The sequence below is a fragment of the Pseudophryne corroboree genome, chromosome 3 (genome assembly GCF_028390025.1).
Source record: "Pseudophryne corroboree isolate aPseCor3 chromosome 3, aPseCor3.hap2, whole genome shotgun sequence".
Taxonomy (NCBI): Eukaryota; Metazoa; Chordata; class Amphibia; order Anura; family Myobatrachidae; genus Pseudophryne; species Pseudophryne corroboree.
Genome location: NC_086446.1, coordinates 425,469,524 through 425,492,821, shown reverse-complemented (window position 1 = coordinate 425,492,821; position 23,298 = coordinate 425,469,524). Strand labels below are relative to the sequence as shown.

General features: G+C 49.8%; 1 protein-coding gene across 4 annotated transcripts in view; it reads left to right on the top strand.

Moving 5' to 3' along the window:
* MYBL2 (MYB proto-oncogene like 2) overlaps positions 1-23,298 on the top strand; it is a 145,138-nt gene that overhangs the window by 70,188 nt on the left and 51,652 nt on the right. For all 4 annotated transcript variants that reach the window (XM_063960288.1, XM_063960285.1, XM_063960286.1 and 1 more), the window contains exon 8: positions 6,512-6,883. In XM_063960288.1, coding sequence (XP_063816358.1) covers positions 6,512-6,883 — 372 coding nt within the window. The remainder of the gene's footprint in view (positions 1-6,511; positions 6,884-23,298) is intronic.

The window sequence follows — 23,298 nt, the reverse complement described above, 5'->3', positions numbered from 1 at the left end:
TAGTTTTAGGGTTCCTAAAATCACATTGGTTTGAACCACTTGCCACAGTGGATTTGAAATATCTCACATGGAAAGTGGTAATGCTGTTGGCCCTGGCTTCAGCCAGGCGCGTATCAGAATTGGCGGCTTTATCCTATAAAAGCCCTTACCTGATATTTCATTCGGATAGGGCGGAATTGAGGACTCGTCCTCAATTTCTCCCTAAGGTGGTTTTAGCGTTTCACATGAATCAACCTATTGTGGTACCTGTGGCTACTAGGGACTTGGAGGACTCCAAGTTGCTGGACGTAGTCAGGGCCCTGAAAATATGTTTCCAGGACGGCTGGAGTCAGAAAATCTGACTCGCTGTTTATCCTGTATGCACCCAACAAGCTGCGTGCTCCTGCTTCTAAGCAGACGATTGCTCGTTGGATTTGTAGTACAATTCAACTTGCACATTCTGTGGCAGGCCTGCCACAGCCAAAATCTGTTAAAGCCCATTCCACAAGGAAGGTGGGCTCATCTTGGGCGGCTGCCCGAGGGGTCTCGGCTTTACAACTTTGCCGAGCAGCTACTTGGTCAGGGGCAAACACGTTTGCTAAATTCTACAAATTTGATACCCTGGCTGAGGAGGACCTGGAGTTCTCTCATTCGGTGCTGCAGAGTCATCCGCACTCTCCCGCCCGTTTGGGAGCTTTGGTATAATCCCCATGGTCCTTACGGAGTTCCCAGCATCCACTAGGACGTCAGAGAAAATAAGAATTTACTTACCGATAATTCTATTTCTCGTAGTCCGTAGTGGATGCTGGGCGCCCATCCCAAGTGCGGATTGTCTGCAATACTTGTATATAGTTATTGTTACAAACAAATCGGGTTGTTTATTGTTGGAAGCCATCTTTTCAGAGGCTCCTACGGTTATCATACTGTTAACTGGGTTCAGATCACGAGTTGTACGGTGTGGCTGGTATGAGTCTTACCCGGGATTCAAGATCCTTCCTTATTATGTACGCTCGTCCGGGCACAGTATCTTAACTGAGGCTTGGAGGAGGGTCATAGGGGGAGGAGCCAGTGCACACCAGCTAGTCTAAAGCTTTTACTTTTTGTGCCCAGTCTCCTGCGGAGCCGCTATTCCCCATGGTCCTTACGGAGTTCCCAGCATCCACTACGGACTACGAGAAATAGAATTATCGGTAAGTAAATTCTTATTTTTCACTTCAGGAAATGGTGGTCCTAATTTGCAGGATTGTGATGTCTTATTGATTTTGACCACTTTTATGGGTGCTACCCTCCGATTAAACAGTTTTTAGGAAAATTTCACAAAGCGAAAAAGAATCTGATTTGAATGGGTGCATTCCGTCCTTTTAAATTTTATTGTTTAAAATACTATTTATTAAGTTTATTTTAAAATTTAGGTATCGACATGCCACCCTTTTCTAATAACCTATGGGGCTTATGAGTTTGTGACTGTTCAGCCTAATGCTAGGCTGAGTAAAGCGAAGTATTAGGGGTATATGCAATTAGCAGCGAATCGCGGCAATTTTTCGGCCGTTTTTTAATTCGACACAATTCGACCGTCTAATTTCGGCAAGTGGGTGCCGAAATTGACCATATTCAATGAAAAACGGATTCGACAGTCCCGCTGACGAAAAACGGCCGATTTGACGGATTTTGTTCCGATTTTAAAAAAACGGGAAAAAACCCGAAAAAAAAATGGCGTGGGGTCCCCCCTCCAAAGCATAACCAGCCTCGGGCTCTTCGCGCCGGTCCTGGTTCTAAAAATCCGGGGGGGAAAAATGTCATGGGATCCCCCGTATTTTTATAACCAGCACCGGGCTCTGGTGCTGGTGCAAAAAATACGGGGACAAAAAGAGTAGGGGTCCCCCGTATTTTTTACACCAGCATCGGGCTCCACTAGCTGGACAGATAATGCCACAGCCGGGGGTCACTTTTATACAGCGCCCTGCGGCCGTGGCATTAAATATCCAACTAGTCACCCCTGGCCGGGGTACCCTGGGGGAGTGGGGACCCCTTCAATCAAGGGGTCCCCCCCCCCAGCCACTTAAGGGCCAGGGGTGAAGCCCGAGGCTCCCCCCCCCCCCCCATCCAAGGGCTGCGGATGGGGGGCGGATAGCCTTTGAAAAATGAAAGTATTGTTTTTTCCAGTAGTACTACAAGTCCCAGCAAGCCTCCCCCGCAAGCTGGTACTTGGAGAACCACAAGTACCAGCATGCGGGGGAAAAACGGGCCCGCTGGTACCTGTAGTTCTACTGGAAAAAAAATACTCAAATAAAAACAGGAGACACACACCGTGAAAGTAAAACTTTATTTCATACATGCAGACACATACATACTTACCTATGTTGACCCGCCGACTGCCACGCCCCCCTCGTCACTGAAGAATCCGGGGTACCTGTGAAAAAAAATTATACTCCCCTCAATCCAGTGTCCAGGTTATAATCCACGTACTTGGCAAAACGACAAAACGGCAACCCGGACCAAACGGACTGAAAGGGGTCCCATGTTTACACATGGGACCCCTTTCCACGAATGCCGGGACCCCACGTGACTGCTGTCACAGAAGGTCCCTTCAGCCAATCAGGAAGCGCTACTTCTTGGCACTCACCTGATTGGCTGTATGCGCGTCTGCTGTCAGACAGCGCATCGCACAGCTCCCTCCATTAGTTTCAATGGTGGGAACTTTGCGGGTAGCGGTGGGGTTACCCGCGGTCAGCCGCTGACCGCGGGTGACCTCACCGCTGAAGCAAAGTTCCCACCATTGAATATAATGGAGAGGCTTTGCGATGCGCTGTCTGACAGCTCAGACGTGCATACAGCCAATTAGCAGAGTGCCAGGACGTTGCGCTCGCTGATTGGCTGAAGAGACCTTTCTGTGACAGCAGTCACTGGGGTCTCTGCATTCGTGGAAAGGGGTCCCATGTGTAAACATGGGACCCCTTTCAGTCCGTTTGGTCCGGGTTGCCGTTTTGTTGTTTTGCCAAGTACGTGGATTATAACCTGGACATTGGATCAGGTGAGTATAATTTTATTCACAGGTACCCCGGATTCTACTTGGACAAGTGGACCGAACGTCGTGTGAACATAGGTAAGTATGTGTGTGTCGGCAGGTGTGAAATAAAGTTGTACTTTCACGGTGTGCGTGTCCTGTTTTTATTTGGGTATTTTTTTTGCAGTAGAACTACAGGTACCAGCGGGCCCGTTTCCCCCCCGCATGCTGGTACTTGTGGTTCTCCAAGTACCAGCTTGCGGGGGAGGCTTGCTGGGACTTGTAGTACTACTGGAAAAAACAATATTCTTTCATTTTTCCAAAGACTATCAGCCCCCCATCCGCAGCCCTTGTATGGGGGGGACAGCCCTGGGCTTCACCCCTGGCCCTTGGGTGGCTGGGGGGGGGACCCCTTGATTGAAGGGGTCCCCACTCCCCCAGGGTACCCCGGCCAGCGGTGACTAGTTGGATATTTAATGCCACGGCCGCAGGGCGCTGTATAAAAGTGAACCCCGGCTGTGGCATTATCGCACGTTTCGCAAATGCTTCTTCTGAGGCTTTGCATATTTGCTTATCAACACGAAATAAGATTCGAATCACTGCTGGAGATTACATAACGTCTACCTATAAATACGGAGAGACGTACAGTTATTTGTACACTATACAGGCATACAGAACCTATAGCTTAGCGGACGCCCTGTGTGCAGGAAGTCATATATTTTAAAGACTCTTTCTATCTTTTCATCTCTTTATATTTTACTTTATATTTCGCAACGGTTTTATTGATACAAATTAAGTTAATTTTTATAATTAGTAGTGTGCATCACAAAAAGGCAACTTTGTTCTCTTTCCTTTGTATACATATTACCCTAGTTTGCCTGTGGTAGCACCCCCCAGTGAAGACAATTCACATGAACAAAATTAAAAAATTTAACGGGGTCATTTAGAAGAAATAGAAACGACTTGTGCGACCTTTTCTTTTTGTGTTTAATTAGAAGACGAGTACCTCACGTGGAAGACGGTGATGTAACTGGCCCTGGCTTCTGTTCGACGTGTGTCAGATTTGGGGGCCTTGTGTAAAAGTCCATATTTGGTCTCTTACTAGATCAGAGCTGAGCTCAGACTGCAGTTCCTGCCGAAGGTTGTCTCTGCGTTTCATTTGATTCAGCCTCTTGTGATTCAGTCCAGTTCTGGCGCTTCTGCTTCTCCGGAGGCATTGGATGCTGTTCGAGCCTTGAGGATCTATGTCAAGAGAACGGCACAGATCAGAAAGACGGATTCCTTGTTCGTGCTCAGTGATCCACAGAAAAAGGGTTGCCTGCTTCAGAGCAGTCCATTGCTCGTTGGATTAGGCTTACTACCCACCAGGCCTATGTGTCGGCAGCCTTACCTGTTCCTAAAGGGGGGTACACACAGAGCGATAATCTAAGCAATCTGACTAGATTGCTTAGATTTTCAGCAAGATCGCTCCGTGTGTAGCCCTAACAGCGGTAGCGATGCGCAGCCCCGCGCATCGCTATTGCTGCTGCTAGATTGGCCTGCATGCAGGCCAATCTAGCGGGTCGCTCACTTCACCCGCTGGGTGAAGTGAGCGGCCCCCCCGTCTCCCCCCCGCACGCTCAGCACAGATCGCGCTGTGCTGAGCGCCGGGAGAGATGTGTGCTAAGCGGTTCGCTCAGCACACATCTCTCCAGCATCGGGCCGTGAGTACTGGCCCTAAGTCTCTAAAGGCCCACTCTACAAGATCGGTGGGATCTTCCTGGGCGGCTGCCCTTGGAGCCTTTTCCTTACAACTTTGCCGAGCTACTACTTGGTCGGGGAAGAACACTTTTGTGAAGTTCTACAAGTTTGATACCATGGCCAAAGAGGATACCCAGTTTGGGCAGGCGGTGCTGCAGCAGTCTCCGCACGTTCCCGCCTGTGCGGAGACTGCTGCAGCTCCACCTGCTAGATGTACCTACCCAGGAACGTCTACTTAGTCCTTTTGGTCCTCCAGATTTTGATCTACGCAGCTAGAGGCTCCAGAGGTATACCTAAGAAACCAGCCGTTGACTGATCTCAAGACCAGAACACCAGCTCTGCTTCTGCAAAGACTTCAGCATGACGGTGCCCACCCACCCCGAGGGGATCTCGTGGTGGGAGCTCGGTTACGTCACTACAGCCACATCTGGGACAGTTCCTGCCAAGATGCTTGGGTAAAGGACCTTATCTCTCAGGGTTACAAGCTGGAGTTCGACGGTACTCCTCCCCAACGATTATTCAAATCAAGCTTACCAGCTTTAGAAAATGTGTGGTACGCTACTGCTGGCCATCAACAAGTTTGTCCAGTCCCAGCTCATTGTTCCAGTACCCCCACTACAACGAGGACAGAGTTACTACTCCAGTCTGTTCGTAGTACCAAAACCAGATGTGTCTGTGAGAACCATTCTGAAGTCCTTGAATCCTTACCTGAAGGTTTTCAAATTCAAGATAGAATCTTTGAGAGGGGTGGTCTTCAGTTTGCCGGCTGTTGGGATCCCGGCGCACAGTATACCGGCGCCGGAATCCCGACACCCGGCACACAGACACCTTTTCTCCTTCTTGGGGTTCCACGACCTCCCCGGAGGGAGACTAGATAGCGTGGCGCGCGCAGCAAGCCCACATGGGGCTCATTTGCTCTCGCCCAGCTGTCGGTATGCCGGTGGTCGGGATTCCGGCGCCGGTATGCTGGCCGCTGGGAGCCCAGTCGCCGCCATACCATACTACACCCTTTGAGAGCGGTGATTGCAAGCCCGGCACAACAGGAATTCCTTGTGTCCCTGTATATAAAGGACGCTTACCTATATATCCCAATTTGGCCTCCTCATCAGACCTATCTGAGGTTTCTCTGCTGAACAATCACTACCAGTTTCAGGCGTTACCCTTCGGCCTGTCTACAGCTCCGAGGGTGTTCACGAAGATGATGGGGGAAATGATGTTTCAACTCAGGGTCCAGGGGGCGCCATTGCTCCCACACACACACTACACACACTAGCGGGCACTGATGGGCGCAGGGGGGGCGCCCTGGGCAGCAATAAAACCTCTGTATCTGGCATAGACACTGCAGAGTAACCCGGGTATTGTGGCCATTCACCTTGAAATATCTCTGTGTATGCCTATAACTGCTGGTTTCAGACTGTCAGATAAGACCTCTATCAGACTAACCATGCTTGCCCGGTTTATACCGTTTTTTTCTTTGTGACTTACGGGCCCATATAGCTGCAACTAATTGGGGCAATTCCATGTTATTCCGAAGACTGGGTTAGGTCACTGTCAAAATCCAACATTTTGGAAATTCCTGACTTGCTGATTCTGACTTAAAAATTATCAGAATTGGCGGGCCAGGGGGTTTCTATCCTCTGAGTCCACGATCATCAGATTGACATTGGAGAATTGCCGGGTAGATATATGGCCAGCATAACTTGCTTTTCCAGTTTCTGCAACAATGTTGTACTTACACAATTTATTACCTCTCTCATATTGATCTCCTTGTTAACTTTTCGTTCCTAGGACGCTGAAGGTTGGTGTGACCTCGCATCATTTGATTTTGGAGAGGATTCAACAGTAAGTGATGTTGGTAGCCCCACACCTGCTTCAACTTCTTCGAAAGCTTTGACACCAAATGTTACAGAATACCGGCTGGATGGACATACGTTATCGGACCTGAGTAAAGGCAGCAAGGGGGAGTTAATTCCCATTTCTCCACGTCCTCACCCTGGGTTTGGAACACCACCTTCACTGCTCAAACACCACAAGAAGAGGAAAATTACGTTGTCACCTGTCACAGAAAAATCAATCAACAGCAATACCTCCATTACAGACTCAAACAGTATGACTCCAAAAAGCACACCTGTTAAATCGCTGCCCTTCTCGCCATCACAGGTATGACTACCAAAAAATTGATGTGTGCCGAAAATATTGACCACTGTAGCTTCCACAGAGATTAAGTGAATAACTCTTAAAGTATTCTGTGGAGCCACAATTGGTTGTTAAAATTAGTGTAGTGTGGATTACGTATGTCCATTAAGTATGGGAATGATGAATTGAGTTTTGTAAATTGATGGGACCAGGTTTCAAACAACATGGTCTTTATTGATTCACTCAGGTGCAGATTTATTAAGCCTGGTAAAGTGGTAACACACCAGCCAGTCAGCTCCTAAATAAATAAACTTCCATGTTACAGGCTGGGTTTGAAAAATCAGGAGGTGACTGGCTGGTGCGTTATCACCTTCCACTTTATCACTTCACCAGGCTTAATAAATCTGCCCCATTGTTACTTAATGGATACTGAAATATTTGATGGCTTGGAATGAAGTCAATTGTTACTAGTGGTTTATTTTTTTCCAAAGTGTGTCTACCTCAAATCAGAAGAGCACTGCTTCTGTGAGAGAGGGTTGTGGTGTTGGCACAGGAGATGGGCATTTAAAAGGGGTATTTGAGTATAAAGTAGACTTTCCTTCCCCCTGCAACTCCTTTTATTTGAATTTTGTACCCACTTAAGTTGTAAGCTTCAAGCTCCAAACACTTGGCAACCTGGACCTTTTCTCTTTCGGGTGTGGTATTGAAAGGACAGTAACTAGGTCGACAATGTCTAGGTCGACCACTATTGGTCAACAGTAACTAGGTCGACAGGGTGTCTAGGTCGACAGGGTCTTTAGGTCGACATGTTCTAGGTTGACAGGTCAAAAGGTCGACATAAGTTTTTGTTATTTTGGTGTCATTTTCTTCGTGGAGTGACCGGGAACCCCAATTAGTGCACCGCGTCCCCTCGCATGGCTCGCTTCGCTTGCCATGCTTCGGGCATGGTGCCTTCGCTCCGCTACTGCTTCGCTCGGCACAGATTACCGTTCCAATTGTTTGTCCACGTGGATCGTTAAATATGAGAAGGTTCAAAAAAAGAAAAAAATTGAGAAAAACATGTCGGCCTTTTGACCTGTCGACCTAGAACATGTCGACCTAAAGACCCTGTCGACCTAGTTACTGTCGACCAATAGTGATCGACCTAGACATTGTCGACCTAGTTACTGTCGACTTTCAATCTGGATCCCTCACTTTCTATGAAGTGTTGATATAGTGGGATAGCTAGTTATTTATTACTGTTCTTTTTTTATGTTATGTTGCACCTACTTGGCTGGGTAGGGGAGGAGACAAGTAGCAACATCTGTCCTGAGCCCCCGACAGTGTTTGATAAGGATATGAAAGCACTAAAGGTAAATGGGGTGCTCCACCCAGTAGTAGTCAGTGGAAGAGGGCGCAACAATCTGTCTGTTGTGATGCTTAGTATAGGAGCCTAGCCACTCTCCAGAAAAGATCCATTAGATTTCTGTAAAGGAAAATCCTGCCAGTAATGTGGGAAAGAATGAATTAGCTCTCCCCAGATCAAGGGATTGTTGAGATCAGGCTTGCCTAATTACCTGACTGTTCCAGACACCTGCTAGAATTGCTGAATGGCACCCCTCCCGCTTGCGCAGGGATTTCGGATGAAGTAAAATAATTCTTGGGCATCTGTTTCAGACTGGAACATCCAGGGTGGGATTAGGAGTAAATAGTCCACCAGAAGCTTCACTTTGCTGCTTGCTTAAAGAAGGCATGAGTGTTACTTGTTGGAGACAAGGCATGTCAATGTAGGAAAAAGATATACAGGTTGAGTATCCCATATCCAAATATTCCGAAATACGGACTTTTTTGAGTGAGAGAGTGAAACCTTTCTTTTTTGATGACTCAATGTACACAAACTTTGTTAAATACACAGTTATTTAAAATATTGTATTAAATGACATTCAGGCTGTGTGTATAAGGTGTATATGAAACATAAATGAATTGTGTGAATGTAGACACACTTTGTTTAATGTACAAAGTTATAGAAAATATTGGTTAAAATGACCTTCAGGCTGTGTATAAGGTGTATATGAAACATAAATGCATTCTGTGCTTAGTTTTAGGTCCCATCACTATGATATCTCATTATGGTATGCAATTATTCCAAAATATGGAGAAATCCGATATCCAAAATACCTCTGTTCCCAAGCATTTTGGATAAGGGATACTCAACCTGTATCTAGAGAGAGAGATGTATATAGATTTATCTTTTTGTTAAGTCCCTCCCTGTTCTTAACCATGCAAAACCAGGCTTTCCCTGACACCGTTGCATATGATGCAACTGTGTCAAACGTCCACCTGTGGCTGCTGGAAGGTAATCTTACAGCAGCCTCTGGACTCTGTGCCTGGCCAGCCCCTCTTGACCAGCAGCTTCACTCTCAGACTCCTCTTCCTGGCTGAGATTCTCTTTCTGAAGCCTGGACTCACTGCAGCCATGTCTCCCCCAGTGTCTCTGTCCCCAGGCAGCAGCGATGGGCGATCCCTAGGAATGGCCACCCCCTGCTACTAGCTTCTCTTCTTGCAGTAATGGGAAGCCCTGTGAGAAATGTAACTGGGGAGAAGGAGTGTTTCTCTCACGTCCTAGAGGATGCTGGGGACTCCGTAAGGACCATGGGGTATAGACGGGCTCCGAAGGAGACATGGGCACTATAAAGAACTTTAGAATGGGTGTGCACTGACTCCTCCCTCTGCCCCTCCTCCAGACCTCAGTTAGATCCTGTGCCCAGAGGAGATAGGGTGCACTACAGGGGAGCTCTCCTAAGTTTCTCTGAAAAAGAATTTTGTTAGGTTTTTTATTTTCAGGGAGCACTGCTGGCAACAGGCTCCCTGCATCGTGGGACTGAGGAGAGAGAAGCAGACCTACTTCAGTGATAGGCTCTGCTTCTTAGGCTACTGGACACCATTAGCTACAGAGGGAGTCGGAACGCGGATCTCCCCCTGCCGTTCGTCCCAGAGCCGCGCCGTCGTCCTCCTCGCAGAGCCGGAAGATAGAAGCCGGGTGAGTATAAGAAGAAAAGTAACGCCATTGCTCCCACACACACTAGCGGGCACTGATGGGCGCAGGGGGGGGCGCCCTGGGCAGCAATAAAACCTCTGTATCTGGCATAGACACTGCGGAGGCAGTAATTCTTTATATCCCCCGCCAGTTTAAAATATTTTGAGCGGGACCGAAGCCCGCCGCCGGAGGGGGCGGAGCTTGGTCCCTCAGCACTAACCAGCGCCATTTTCTCCACAGAGATCTGCAGAGAAGCTGGCTCCCCGGTCTCTCCCCTGCTGAACACGGTGACACAGGGCTGAAAAGAGGAGGGGGAGGGGGGGGCACTTGTAAGGCACAGTGAGTCTATTACACAGTAATATAATATAAAAGCGCTGTTATCTGGGACATTATTTTCCAGTGTCAGTTGGCGCTGGGTGTGTGCTGGCATACTCTGTCTCTCCAAAGGGCATTATTGGGGAACTGTCTCCTTATAACTATATCCCTGTGTGTGTGGGGGTGTCTGTACGAGTGTGTCAGCATGTCTGATGCGGAAGGCTCAGCTAAGGAGGAGGTGGAGCAGATGATTGTGGTGTCGCCGTCGGCAACGCCGACTTATGATTGGATGGACATGTGGAATGTTTTAAATGCAAATGTGACCTTATTACATTAGAGATTGGACAAAGCAGAGTCCAGGGAAAGAGCAGAGAGTCGGTCCACGGCTTTGGCTGGGTGACCGGGCCCTTCTGGGTCTCAAAAACGTCCCCTATCCCAGATAGCAGACACTGATACCGGCACGGACTCTGACTCCAGTGTCGACTACGATGAAGCGAGGTTGCACCCGAGGGTGGCAAAAAGTATTTATTTTATGATTATTGCAATAAAAGAGGTTTTGCGTATCACAGATGACCCCTCGGTCCCTGACACGAGGGTGCGCATGTATAAGGAAAAGAAACCTGAGGTAACCTTTCCCCCATCCCATGAACTTAACGAGTTATTTGAAAAGGCTTGGGAAACTCCTGATAAAAAATCTGCAGATTCCCAAGAGGATTCTTATGGCCTATCCTTTCCCTGCACGGGACAGGGTACGTTGGGAATCCTCACCCAGGGTGGACAAGGCTTTAACACGCCTGTCCAAGAAAGTGGCGCTACCGTCTCCGGACACTGCAGCCCTCAAAGACCCTGCTGATCGCAGGCAGGAAATTGCTTTAAAGTCTATTTATGCGCATACAGGTGCTTTGCTCAGACCGGCAATAGCATCGGCATGGGTGTGTAGTGCAGTTGCAGCTTGGACAGATACATTGTCAGCTGACCTAGATAGGCATACCATTTTATTAACCTTAGGCCACATTAAAGACGCAGTCTTATATATGAGGGATGCTCAAAAAGACGTTGGGCTGCTGGGGTCGAGAGCCAACGCCATGGCGGTTTCTGCTAGGCGCGCCCTGTGGACTCGCCAATGGACGGGTGATGCCGACTCAAAGAAACATATGGAGGTTTTGCCATACAAAGGTGAAGTTTTATTTGGGGAAGGTCTCGCGGACCTGGTTGCCACAGCTACCGCGGGTAAATCTACCTTTTTGCCTTTTGTTCCCCCACAGCAAAAGAAAACTCCACAGTATCAGATGCAGTCCTTTAGGTCGCGTAAGTCCAGAAGAGGTCGGGGCTCATCTTTCCTCGCCAGAGGTAAGGGTAGAGGGAAAAAAAATGCCTGCTACGGCTAGTTCCCAGGAGCAGAAGTCCTCCCCGACTTCTACTAAATCCACCGCATGATGCTGGGGCTCCACTGAGGCAGTCTGCACCGGCGGGGGCACGTCTTCGACCTTTCAGCCAGGTCTGGGTTCTGTCAGACGTGGATCTTTGGGCGATGGATATTGTATCCCAAGGCTACAAACTGGAATTCGAAGAGGTGCCCTCTCGCCGATTTTTCAAGTCGGCCTTGCCAGCTTCTCCCCCAGAGAGGGAAGTAGTGTTCGCTGCAATTCAAAAGCAGTATCAACAGCAAGTGATTGTCAAGGTTCCCTTAGTCCAACAGGGGAAAGGGTACTATTCGACCCTGTTCGTGGTCCCGATGCCGGATGGTTCGGTCAGACCCATTTTAAATCTAAAATCCCTAAACCTGTACTTTAAAAAGTTCAAATTCAAGATGGAATCGCTCCGGGCTGTGATCTCCAGTCTGGAAGGAGGGGATTTTATGGTGTCACTCGACATAAAGGATGCATACCTTCATGTCTCCATATATCCTCCTCATCAGGCGTACCTCAGATTCGCTGTACAGTACTGTCATTACCAGTTTCAGACGTTGCCGTTTGGGCTTTCCACGGCCCCGAGGATTTTCACCAAGGTGATGGCGGAGATGATGGTGCTCCTGCGCAGGCAGGCAGTCACAATTATCCCATACTTGGACGATCTCCTGATAAAAGCAAGATCGAGAGATCAATTGCAGAAGAGCGTGTTGCTCTCCCTGAGAGTGCTACAACAACACGTTTGGATTCTCAATCTGCCAAAGTCACAATTGATTCCAACGACTCGACTATCATTCCTAGGCATGATTCTGGACACGGAACAGAAGACGGTTTTTCTCCCGATGGAAAAAGCCCAGGACTTCCAGAGCATGGTCAGAGACTTGTTAAAACCAAAAAGAGTGTCTGTTCATCAATGCACTCGAGTTCTGGGGAAAATGGTGGCAGCCTACGAGGCCATCCCCTTCGGCAGGTTTCATTCAAGGACGTTTCAGTGGGACCTCCTGGACAAGTGGTCCGGGTCCCATCTACTAATACATCAGAAGATAAGCCTGTCCCCCCGGGCCAGGGTGTCTCTCCTGTGGTGGCTGACCTTCTAGAGGATTGCAGGTTCGGCATTCTGGACTGGGTTCTGGTGACCACGGACGCGAGCCTCCGAGGATGGGGAGCAGTCACATAAGGAAGACATTTTCAGGGGCTATGGTCAAGCCAGGAGGCTTGTCTACACATAAACGTTCTGGAATTGAGGGCCATATACAATGGCCTACGACAAGTGGAGGATCTTCTTCGCGACCTACCGGTTCTGATTCAATCAGACAACGTCACAGCCGTGGCTCATGTAAACCGCCAAGGCGGGACAAGGAGCAGAGTGGCAATGGCGGAAGCCACCAGGATTCTTTGCTGGGCGGAAAATCACGTAAGTGCTCTGTCAGCGGTCTTCATTCCGGGAGTGGACAACTGGGAAGCAGACTTCCTCAGCAGACACGATCTCCATCCAGGAGAGTGGGGACTTCATCAAGAAGTTTTTACAGAGATAACAAGTCTTTGGGGAATTCCTCACATACACATGATGGCGTCACGCCTCAACAAGAAGCTTTGGAGGTATTGTGCCAGGTCAAGGGACCCTCAGACAGTAGCGGTGGACGCCTTGGTGGGTGACACGTTGGGTGTTTCAGTCGGTCTATGTGTTCCCCCCCCCCCCCCCCCCCCCTCTTCCTCTCATCTCAAAAATATTGAGAATCATAAGACAAAAAAGGGTGAAAACAATACTCATTGTTCCAGATTGGCCTTGAAGGGCCTGGTATTCAGATCTTCAGGAGATGCTCACAGAAGATCCATGGCCTCTTCCTCTCAGGGAGGACCTGTTACAACAGGGGCCCTGCGTGTTCCAAGACTTACCACGGTTACGTTTGACGGCATGGCGGTTGAACGCCGAATCCTAGCTGGGAAAGGTATTCCGGAGGAAGTCATCCCTACTCTGATAAAGGCTAGGAAGGAGGTGACGGCAAAACATTTATCACCGTATCTGGAGGAAGTATGTTTCTTGGTGTGAAGCCAAGAATGCTCCTACGGAAGATTTCCATCTGGCCCGTTTTCTCCACTTTCTACAGACAGGAGTGGATATGGGCCAAAAATTAGGCTCCGTTAAGGTACAGATTTCGGCCCTGTCTATTTTCTTTCAGAAGGAATTGGCTTCTCTCCCAGAAGTCTAGACTTTTGTAAAGGGAGTACTGCACATCCAGCCTCCTTTTGTGGCACCTTGGGACCTTAACGTGGTGTTACGGTTCCTGAAGTCTCACTGGTTTTAACTTCTTCAAACGGTTGAATTGAAATTTCTCACTTGGAAGGTGATCATGTTGTTGGCCTTGGCATCTGCAAGGCGGGTGTCCGAATTGTCGGCCTTGTCTCACAAGAGCCCCTATTTGACCTTCCATGTGGATAGAGCAGAGTTGAGGACTCGTCCTCAATTTTTGCCTAAGGTGATTTCTTCATGTCATATGAACCAACCTATTGTGGTGCCTGTGGCTACGAGTGACTTGGAGGATTCCAAGTCCCTGGATGTAGCCAGGGCCTTAAAAATCTATGTAGCCAGGACGGCTGGAGTTAGGAAAACAGAAGCACTGTTTGTCCTGTATGCAGCCAACAAAGTTGGCGCTCCTGCTTCGAAGCAGACTATTGCACTCCACTGGGGGCGTGGCCTGGTCGTCTTGGAGAGTGGACGTGTTCTCTCCAGCTCCTGCACACACAGACCTCTTAATTCCCCTCTCCTTCCCCTGACCTGCACTGGGCTGCCCCAGACTGCCTGCCGTGACCCCCTGTGTGTGTCCGCAGCTGCTGTGGGGGACCCGCGGAGTCGGGGAGTGCTTTTAAGCACTCCTGCGGATTGCGGCCTCCCCCCAGCCTGAAGCCGGTGGCTCGAGATTGGAGCCGGGTTGGAGCGGCGGACCGGAGCCGCGATATCGCTGGGAGCCGCTGCCTCTCTGCCGTCCTGCCTACATCCCCCCCATACCCACACCTGGAGACTGGGTGCCGGGGCTGTCCGGCCGGAGGACGATCCCTGGAGGCCGTAGTACGAGCGGCGGCCGTCTCGCTGGAGGTCGCCGGGGGGCTGGCTCTGCAGCCGGGGAGGCCCGAGATTGACGGCAGGCGGCGAGTTCCCTGTGGTATGTACGACCCCTGCCTTGAGACCCGATCCTGAGTGCTGAGGAGGCTTCCGGCGGCTCCCGGGTTCGAGGCCTTCTCCCCGATCTGAAGTCGGGGTCTCGATTTTGGCGGCGGCCCGGCCGAGAGCTCCGGGCCCGGGAAACACTCACGAAGGGTTCCCGCGGGCGCCCGGCGGACCCCTCCCTCCTCCGCACATATCTGCTGGCTGCCCCGGACTCCCTGGTGCCCCCAGACGGTGGGGGGCTCCGGGATAACGCTGGTACACTCTGTGTGGCACACTAGTGGCGGCCATCTTGCAGGCCTCCAGGCCCTTCTCCCTCAATACCTGCGGATATTGATCCCCCCTGCTACAGCCCTCTGGAGCCCACATCATACTCCACCTGGGGGCCGTTGCCGCTACTAACCGCAGACCCCCCTTCCCCCTGCTGTCTGGCCCCGGTGCTGCCCCGGTCACTGGCTGGTCCGTGCCCGGGGCTCATCTCCGCGGTCCCTAAACGGGGGTGGTCCTCCGCAGAGCCCCGCCTCCTGCGACTTCTGCCTGTCTGGCTCCTCTTCGGGGCCACGTGGGCCCCCCTCTCTCCTGGGACTCCCTGGACCTACCCCGTCTGCCGTGCTCGGCTGGCCACACCATGACGCCTCCCTAGGGCCCTCGCCTTACCTTCCCTGGTCCTGAGCTTCACTGCTGGAGCGCCACCTCTACTTCCCACCCTGCTGTCCACCCCCTTTTTCATATGTTCACGATGCCCAGGGGTGGCAAAAAGTCACAGGAGTCAGACCTCACACCATTCCTTACCAAAAAAAGCACCCCGGCCAAGAGCAGGCCTGATGCTCCCGAACCCCCCCCCCCCATGGTCCCTCCGACTCGGAGGCCGAGGACGACGATCTCGCGCCCCTCACCCGCAAGGACTTTCTCTCCCTCCTTAAGGATATGCGGGATGTTAAAACCTCAGTCCAGGCTCTCCACTCCCTGAAATCCGATATTGCCGACATCGGCTCCAGAACCGATCAACTTGAACGACGAGTGAAGGAGGTGGTGTCCTTCCAACAAACGGTCGAGACCGACTTCCATCAACACCGCCAAGATGTTGCCCACTTGCGGGAGGAGCATGAGGACCAGGACACCAGGACAATAGGGCGAGGAGAAACAACCTGAGGATCCGGGGTGTCCCTGAGGAGGTCGAGGCTGCCCACCTTGACCTCTACCTCAAGTGCCTCTTTGCACATCTGTCACCTGACACCCCTGAAGAACATCTGCTCCTGCATCGAGCCCTGCGACCTCGCTCTCAGGACTCCTCCCAGCCCAGGGATGTCATCCTCCGACTGCACTACTTCACTGCGAAGGAGGCTGTCATGAGGGAGGCCCGGCGGCTGGGATCTGTGACTTTCCAGAATACCCCCCTTCAGATTTTCCAAGACCTATCCCCGCTCACTCTGGCCAAACGCAGAGACTTCAAACCCGTTACTTCCCTGCTCTCCCGTCATATTATTAAATACCGCTGGGGTTTCCCTTTTTGTATCCTGGTTTGACACCAAGGGAAGCTCCTCACGGCCAGGGATCTATCCGAGGCTCAAACGCTGCTCTCCAAGCTGGGCATCCACACCGCCGAACAGGATATCCATTCTCAACGCCTGCCGCCACGGATACAGCGGGACCCGCTTCAGCCCCCTCGATCTGAGTGGTTTACGGTCCCGGCCTCTGCGGCCTCCCAGGCTCCACCTCCAGTTCCCTGATGGACTTTCAGTTCTCTAATTCAATGTCTTCTCTACTTAATTGGGTCGACCCTTCCTGGTCGCACTCCCCTACCCGGGGAGCTGTTCCACTTTAGACCCCCCGTATCCTGATTTCCCGGACCCTTAGTTACCTCACGACTATTCTGTTACCTCCTGTTAAAATGTTATGCTGCTGATATGTTAACATGCTGAAACCTGACTTTTTGTTTTCTACCTACCCCCCCCCCCCCCCCCCCCCCCCCTCCCTTTCTGGAGCTGGCGCTCCATTTGTCCTCTGTTCCTGTCTTCTCTCAAGCTTTTTCCCTCAGATCCTCCCAGGGGAGGTTTGCCTCCTACCTTTCACTAAGTGGTTTGTGATCCGTTGTCCGGACCCCATGCCGCGCCCCCTTAGGGCTTTGAGCCCTCTTGCTGACCTAGGTGCCCTCCCGACACCTAGTATCCCTTTCCCCTGTCAGCACCACCGGTCCTGGCCCCTACTGCTGGATGACCAACCACCCTCCCTCCCCTCCCGGTTTCCTTTCCCCCTCCCTTCTGACCACACTCTCTCGCTTTATATCCTTCTTCTCTATCTTTCTCCCTCCTTCCTCTACTTTCAGTGCTCTCCGCTCTTTTTAATCTGCCTACCTCTTTGTTGCTTGCCCATGGGTCTCCGGGTACTGTCTTTTAATGTGAAGGGCTTGAATAGCCCCCAAAAGAGAGGTAAGCTCTTTGCCTCCCTTAAACTCCATAAAGGTGACCTGGTCTTCCTACAGGAGACTCACTTCCTACATGACTCCCATCCTACGCTGCAATGTAAACCATATCCTGATTCTTTCCATGCCTGCGACCATTCGGCCAAGAAACGGGCGGTTGCGATTTTATTTGCCCGCCACCTCACCTTTGAGCTTCTAGATTCATATGCCGACAAAGATGGCCGGTTTCTTGTCTTGGTGGGGAAACTTAATAACAAACTCTGTACCCTAGCCAACGTTTATGCCCCTAACCAACGACAGGAACGATTCTTTACAAAGCTAGATAACCTCCTTACTCGAGTCCGGCAAGGCGACCTCATACTTGCTGGGGACTTTAACTCAGTTTTAAATCCACAGGTAGATTGCTCTCCCTCTCCCCCTATTGCTTCCTCGTCGTACTCCCCCGCTCCAGATCCCTCCTCCGTCTCATGCGATCCCAGCTCCTCTATGACTCCTGGAGGATAAAAGACTCCTCTGCTCGTGACTATACCTTTTACTCTGCTCCTCATAATTCCTACTCCCGCATTGATATGGTCCTGCTCAGCCACGATCTCGCCTTAAATCTCCACGATGCCCATATTCATCCACTGATCTGGTCCGATCATGACCCTATCACCTGCGATCTCTCAGGTCTGGTCTCACGCCCTCGCCCCATGACATGGCGCCTTAACGACTCCCTCCTCCACAACCCGGAGATACGTTCCCATCTTCGGGACACGATCTCCGACTATTTTACCCTGAATGATACCCCTGATATCTCTAGGGTTCACTCTCTGGTTGGCACACAAGGCAGTTCTTCGTGGACACGTTATCAGCCTAGCTTCAAAAACTAAAAAACAATCCCTCACCCAGTTTAACAAACTCTCTCTATTAAACTCCACTCACTTGAGACCCAGCATAAGGCGTTCTCCGACCAGGCTGTCTTGTCTGAACTTCGTACTGTTAAGGCGGAACTTGATCTCCTTCTCTCTCTGGATGGGTGGCCAAACGTCTTAAGTGGCTTCGCCAATCCTTTTATGAGAAGGGAGACAAGGCGGACAAGATCCTAGCGGCACGACTCCGTTCCACGAGAGCCAAAACTAATATTGTCTCTATCAGAAACTCTCTCAATCAACTTGTCCAAGACCCCACTGCCATTAGAGCTGCCTTCCAATCCTACTACGCTGACCTGTACAACCTCCCACCCCCCTCACCTGGTTCCTCCCCTCTGCCCCACTCCGATCTAGTCTCTCACTTTCTTTCTGCTTCTACCTTGCCTAGATTGCCCCAGGACGCCATGGACCATCTTAACAGTGAGATCTCAGTGGAAGAAATTGCTCAGACTATACTCATGCAAAAAATTGGTAAATCCCCGGGCCCGGATGGGTTCACAGCTCTTTACTACAAAAAATTCTCTGCTCTTCTCTCCCCCCACCTTCAGTCCCCTGTTCAATAGGATTGTCCATGGCGACCCCTTTCCCCCTGAGATGTTGGAGGCTAGAATTGTGGTGATCCCTAAAGAAGGCAAGGATACCCTTAACTGCGCTAGCTACCACCCTATATCTCTCTTGAACTTGGACTTGAAAATCTTCGCTAAAATCCTGGCCAACCGCCTTAACCCATACTCCATTACGACCAGGTGGGGTTTATCCCGGGCCGTCAGGCGAGAGATAACACCAGACGTGCTATTGATCTTATACATATCTCGAACTCCAGGAGATCCCCCCACTATCATGCTCTCCTTAGATGCTGAAAAGGCATTTGACCGGATCTCCTGGAGTTTTCTGAGAGCCGCCCTGGAGGCCTATGGCTTGTCCGGTGGCTTTCTCACTGGCGTCCTGGCACTATACTCCGCCCCCTCTGCCACAGTTTTAATCAATGGTGTCCCATCAGCCCCACTTAGCATCTCAAATGGTACACGTCAGGGTTGCCCCCTCTCACCGCTAATATTTGCCCTCATTATTGAGCCCCTCGCTTCTCAAATCAGAGCTCATCCAGATATACACGGAATACAAGTAGGCCGTATCGACCCTAAAATCTCCCTCTTCGCTGACGACATCCTACTTTCTCTGACCCAACCCCTTATCTCACTCCCAAACTTATTTTCAGTCCTGCATTCTTATAGCCTTATATCAGGGTATAAGATCAACTACTCCAAATCCGAGGCTATGCTGCTTCATATCCCTCATCGAGAGGCCGAGTCCCTTCGCGCTAACTTTAATTTTAAATGGCAGCCCACAAAGATTAAATATTTGGGGATTTACCGGACCTATCGCTATGATTCTCTCTTCCGGGAAAACTTTCCACCCCTCCTCACCAACACACTCGCTGACCTGACCACCTGGAACAGTCTTTTTATTTCGTTGCTGGGCAGGATCATAGCGGTTAAAATGACCATAGTTCCCAAATGGCTTTATCTTTTCCAGACCCTCCCAATAGCAGTCCCGGCCTTCTTTCTTCGCACTATCCAACAAACCCTTGTGCGTTTTATTTGGAATCACAGACCCCCCTGCATCGCCGCCAATACCCTGAAAAGGTCAACCTCTGCGGGAGGCAGGGGCCTTCCTGATATCAAACTTTACTATCTCGCCTCCCACTTATCCCATATTGTCACCTCTTATGCTCCTCCGGGATCTGTATCTTGGCTGGATATTGAGGCAGCCTTCATTAGCCTCTCGGACCTGACCCCCTTATGGGGTCTGCCCTCCACCTCCCGACCCCCAACCTCTAAACTTCTCCCCACTATTAAATTTAAGCTTAAAATTTGGGACTCCCTCTCCCTGAAGATGGGTCTCTCCACTACCCCCTCGCCCTTGACCCCTATCAGGCAGAACCCTATGTTTCCTCCTGGACTCTCAACTGTGAGGTTCCGTTTATGGATAACGCTGGGCTTTAAATTCCCGACCAATTTTGCCGATCGGGGCCAATGGCTGTCCCTACCTGACCTCCAACAAAAGACCCCTTCGTACCCACTTAATCCCTTCCAATTTTTACAAATCCGCCACTTCCTAGGCTCTCTCCCCTCCTCCGCCTTGCTTCGTGTCCTCACCCCCTTTGAAAGTTTATGTATTAACTCCCATCTCTCCAAAGGCTTAATCTCCCAACTCTACTCCCTTTTACTAGATTCTTCCCTTCCCCCCTCCCGGCCCCACGAGCTCGCATGGGAACGTGATCTTCGGCCCCCACCAGAGAGTGAGGATTGGGAGGACATGAGACTGGGGATTGCTAAATGCTCTCTTGCTACTGCTTTTAAGGAAACGGCCTACAAAGTTTACTACCGTTGGTACTACACCCCTGACCGACTTAACAAACTCTTTCCGTCTTCCTCCCCTAATTGCTGGAGAAACTGCGGGGCTAGAGGCACTATGTTCCACATATGGTGGACCTGCCCGTCCATTGCTTCCTTCTGGAACCTAGTCCACTCCCTCCTCAATTCGCTTTTGGATTCTCCTGTGCTGAAAGATCCTTGGATCTTTTTGCTATGTTGCCCTCCACCGTTGCTCAATAAATTTTCCCAAAGGCTGGCCACACATATCCTAACGGCGGCAAAGTCGCTGATAGCTCTTAATTGGAAGAACCCCTCCCCACCCTCTCTCCCGTCCCTTAAAACTAAAATTTGGCACATTGCCTCAATGGAAAAGATTACATACTATCTCCACGACCGGGGTCACATTTTTGAGCAGGTCTGGGCCCCCTGGCTCGCGGCTGAACGTAGATTGCCACCCCCCCCCCCCCCCCCCCCCTCCTCTTGCTCCTAACTTCCTCCACAGACCCATGGGCACTGCCTACTGTTCCTCCTCCAGGCCTCTCTCCTCCTCTTTTCTTCTCTCTCTCTCTCTCTCTCTCTCCCTCTCCCTCCTCTTCCTTCCCTTTTTCTAATCTTCTCTCGTCTCCCCCTTGACCCCCCTCTCCCTCTTTCTTCTGATCTTACTATTTCCAGGATATATACTGTGCACAGATTATACCGTGGTTCCCCCCCGAATTCCATACTTGAATGTTACTGTTCTTTCTTTTTTGATTCACTTTGTTTTATTTGAAAATTTGTGGTTTATGCTGGACGTTGGTGCTGATGGCCACCTGTCCCATGTGTCAATGTAATGTTTTCTTACTATGCTTAACCACGTATAAATAAAGAATTTTCAAAAAAGAAGCAGACTATTGCTCGCTGGATCTGTAACACGATTCAGGAGGCTCATTCTACGGCAGGATTGCCGTTACCAAATTCGGTAAAGGCCCATTCCACTAGGAAGGTGGGCTCTTCTTGGGCGGCTGCCCGAGGCATCTCTGCTTTACAGCTTTGCCGAGCAGCTACCTGGTCGGGTTCAAACACTTTTGCAAAGTTCTATAAGTTTGATACCCTGGCTGATGAGGACCTTGCGTTTGCTCAGTTGGTGCTGCAGAGTCGTCCGCACTCTTCCCCCCCCCCCCCCCCCCCCCCCCCTGGCCTGGAGCTTTGGTATAAACCCCATGGTCTTTACGGAGTCCCCAGCATCCTCTAGGACGTAAGAGAAAATAAGATTTTAAACCTACCGGTAAATCTTTTTCTCCTAGTCCGTAGAGGATGCTGGGCGCCCGTCCCAGTGCGGACAAAATCTGCAAGGCTTGTATATAGTTGTTGCTTACATAAGGGTTATGTTACAGTTGAGATCAGTCTTTAGCGGATACTGTTTTTTGTTCATACTGTTAACTGGTTGCGTATATTCCAGTTTATACGGTGTGGATGGTGTGGGCTGGTATGAATCTTGCCCTTAGATTAACAAAATCCTTTCCTCGTATTGTCCATCTACTCTGGGCACAGTTTCTCTAACTGAGGTCTGGAGGAGCCAGTGCACACCCATTCTAAAGTTCTTTATAGTGCCCATGTCTCCTGCGGAGCCCGTCTATACCCCATGGTCCTTACGAAGTCCCCAGCATCCTCTATGGACTAGGAGAAAAAGATTTACCGGTAGGTTTAAAATCTTATTTTTGTACACATTTAAATGGAATAAAAAAACCTAAACATCTAAAATTAAAAAAATATATAATTCTACATTATATAATATATATATATATATATATATATATATCTATCTATCTATATCGTAGTATCCTTATCTTGCGCCAAAGTGGAAGCAGCACAACGGGAGAGATCCCTGTTGAAAGACCTCAATAGCACACAAGATAACAATTTCCCAAGTGCGCTCAATAGAATGTATTTACACAGGTTCTTCCAGCGTTATTTCCATAGACATGAGTTGTATAGTGGAGAATGTTTGTATCTGGGTACCTGTAACACACCCCTCACCAAATAGTCACCTCTTCAGGTGTGAGCTCGAGAGGGAATATCTTCACAAACTAGGTTGTAAACTTCTGACTGACAAACCCAACGCGTTTCGTCTTATCGACTTCATCAGGGGTAACAAATTTAAAAGACAGGCTTATTTGTCATCAGGTTTATGTATGAAAGCCATATCTTGAATATAAAGGAAAGTCCAGGAACAGAGCATTTTCTCCCTCATGGAGAGGGTCAGGTAGGCGAATCTACTCTGTGAGATTTATTGAGGAAGTGATATTACTTGCATCTTTGTGATTGCCAAACCAGCTATATATTCTTTGAGTTATATTTTTTATGGACTAACATCCGAATCTGAAACAGTCTGGATCACAAGATCTAGATTTCATACCCAGGAAATTTACCAAAATCTCCGACATTTGACTGTCAGTACCCTAAAGGGAACTATAAGTTTAGCCCTCACAAGGGACCTTATTAAGGATCAATTATCTTCAGGTAGTTTGTATGAACACCAATATAGGGCTGCCAGTATCCCTAAAAGGAACCGTCAATTAAGCTCCCATCAAGAGTTTGATTAGAGATCTAATTATCTTTATATTCAAGATATGGCTTTCATACATAAACCTGATACCAAATAAGCCTGTCTTTTAAATTCGTTACCCTGATGAAGTCGATAAGACGAAACGCGTTAGGTTTGTCAGTCAGAAGTTTACAACCTAGTTTGTGAAGATATTCCCTCTTGAGCTCGCACCTGAGGAGGTGACTATTTGGTGAGGGGTGTCTGTTACAGGTACCTAGATACAAACATTCTCCAGTATACAACT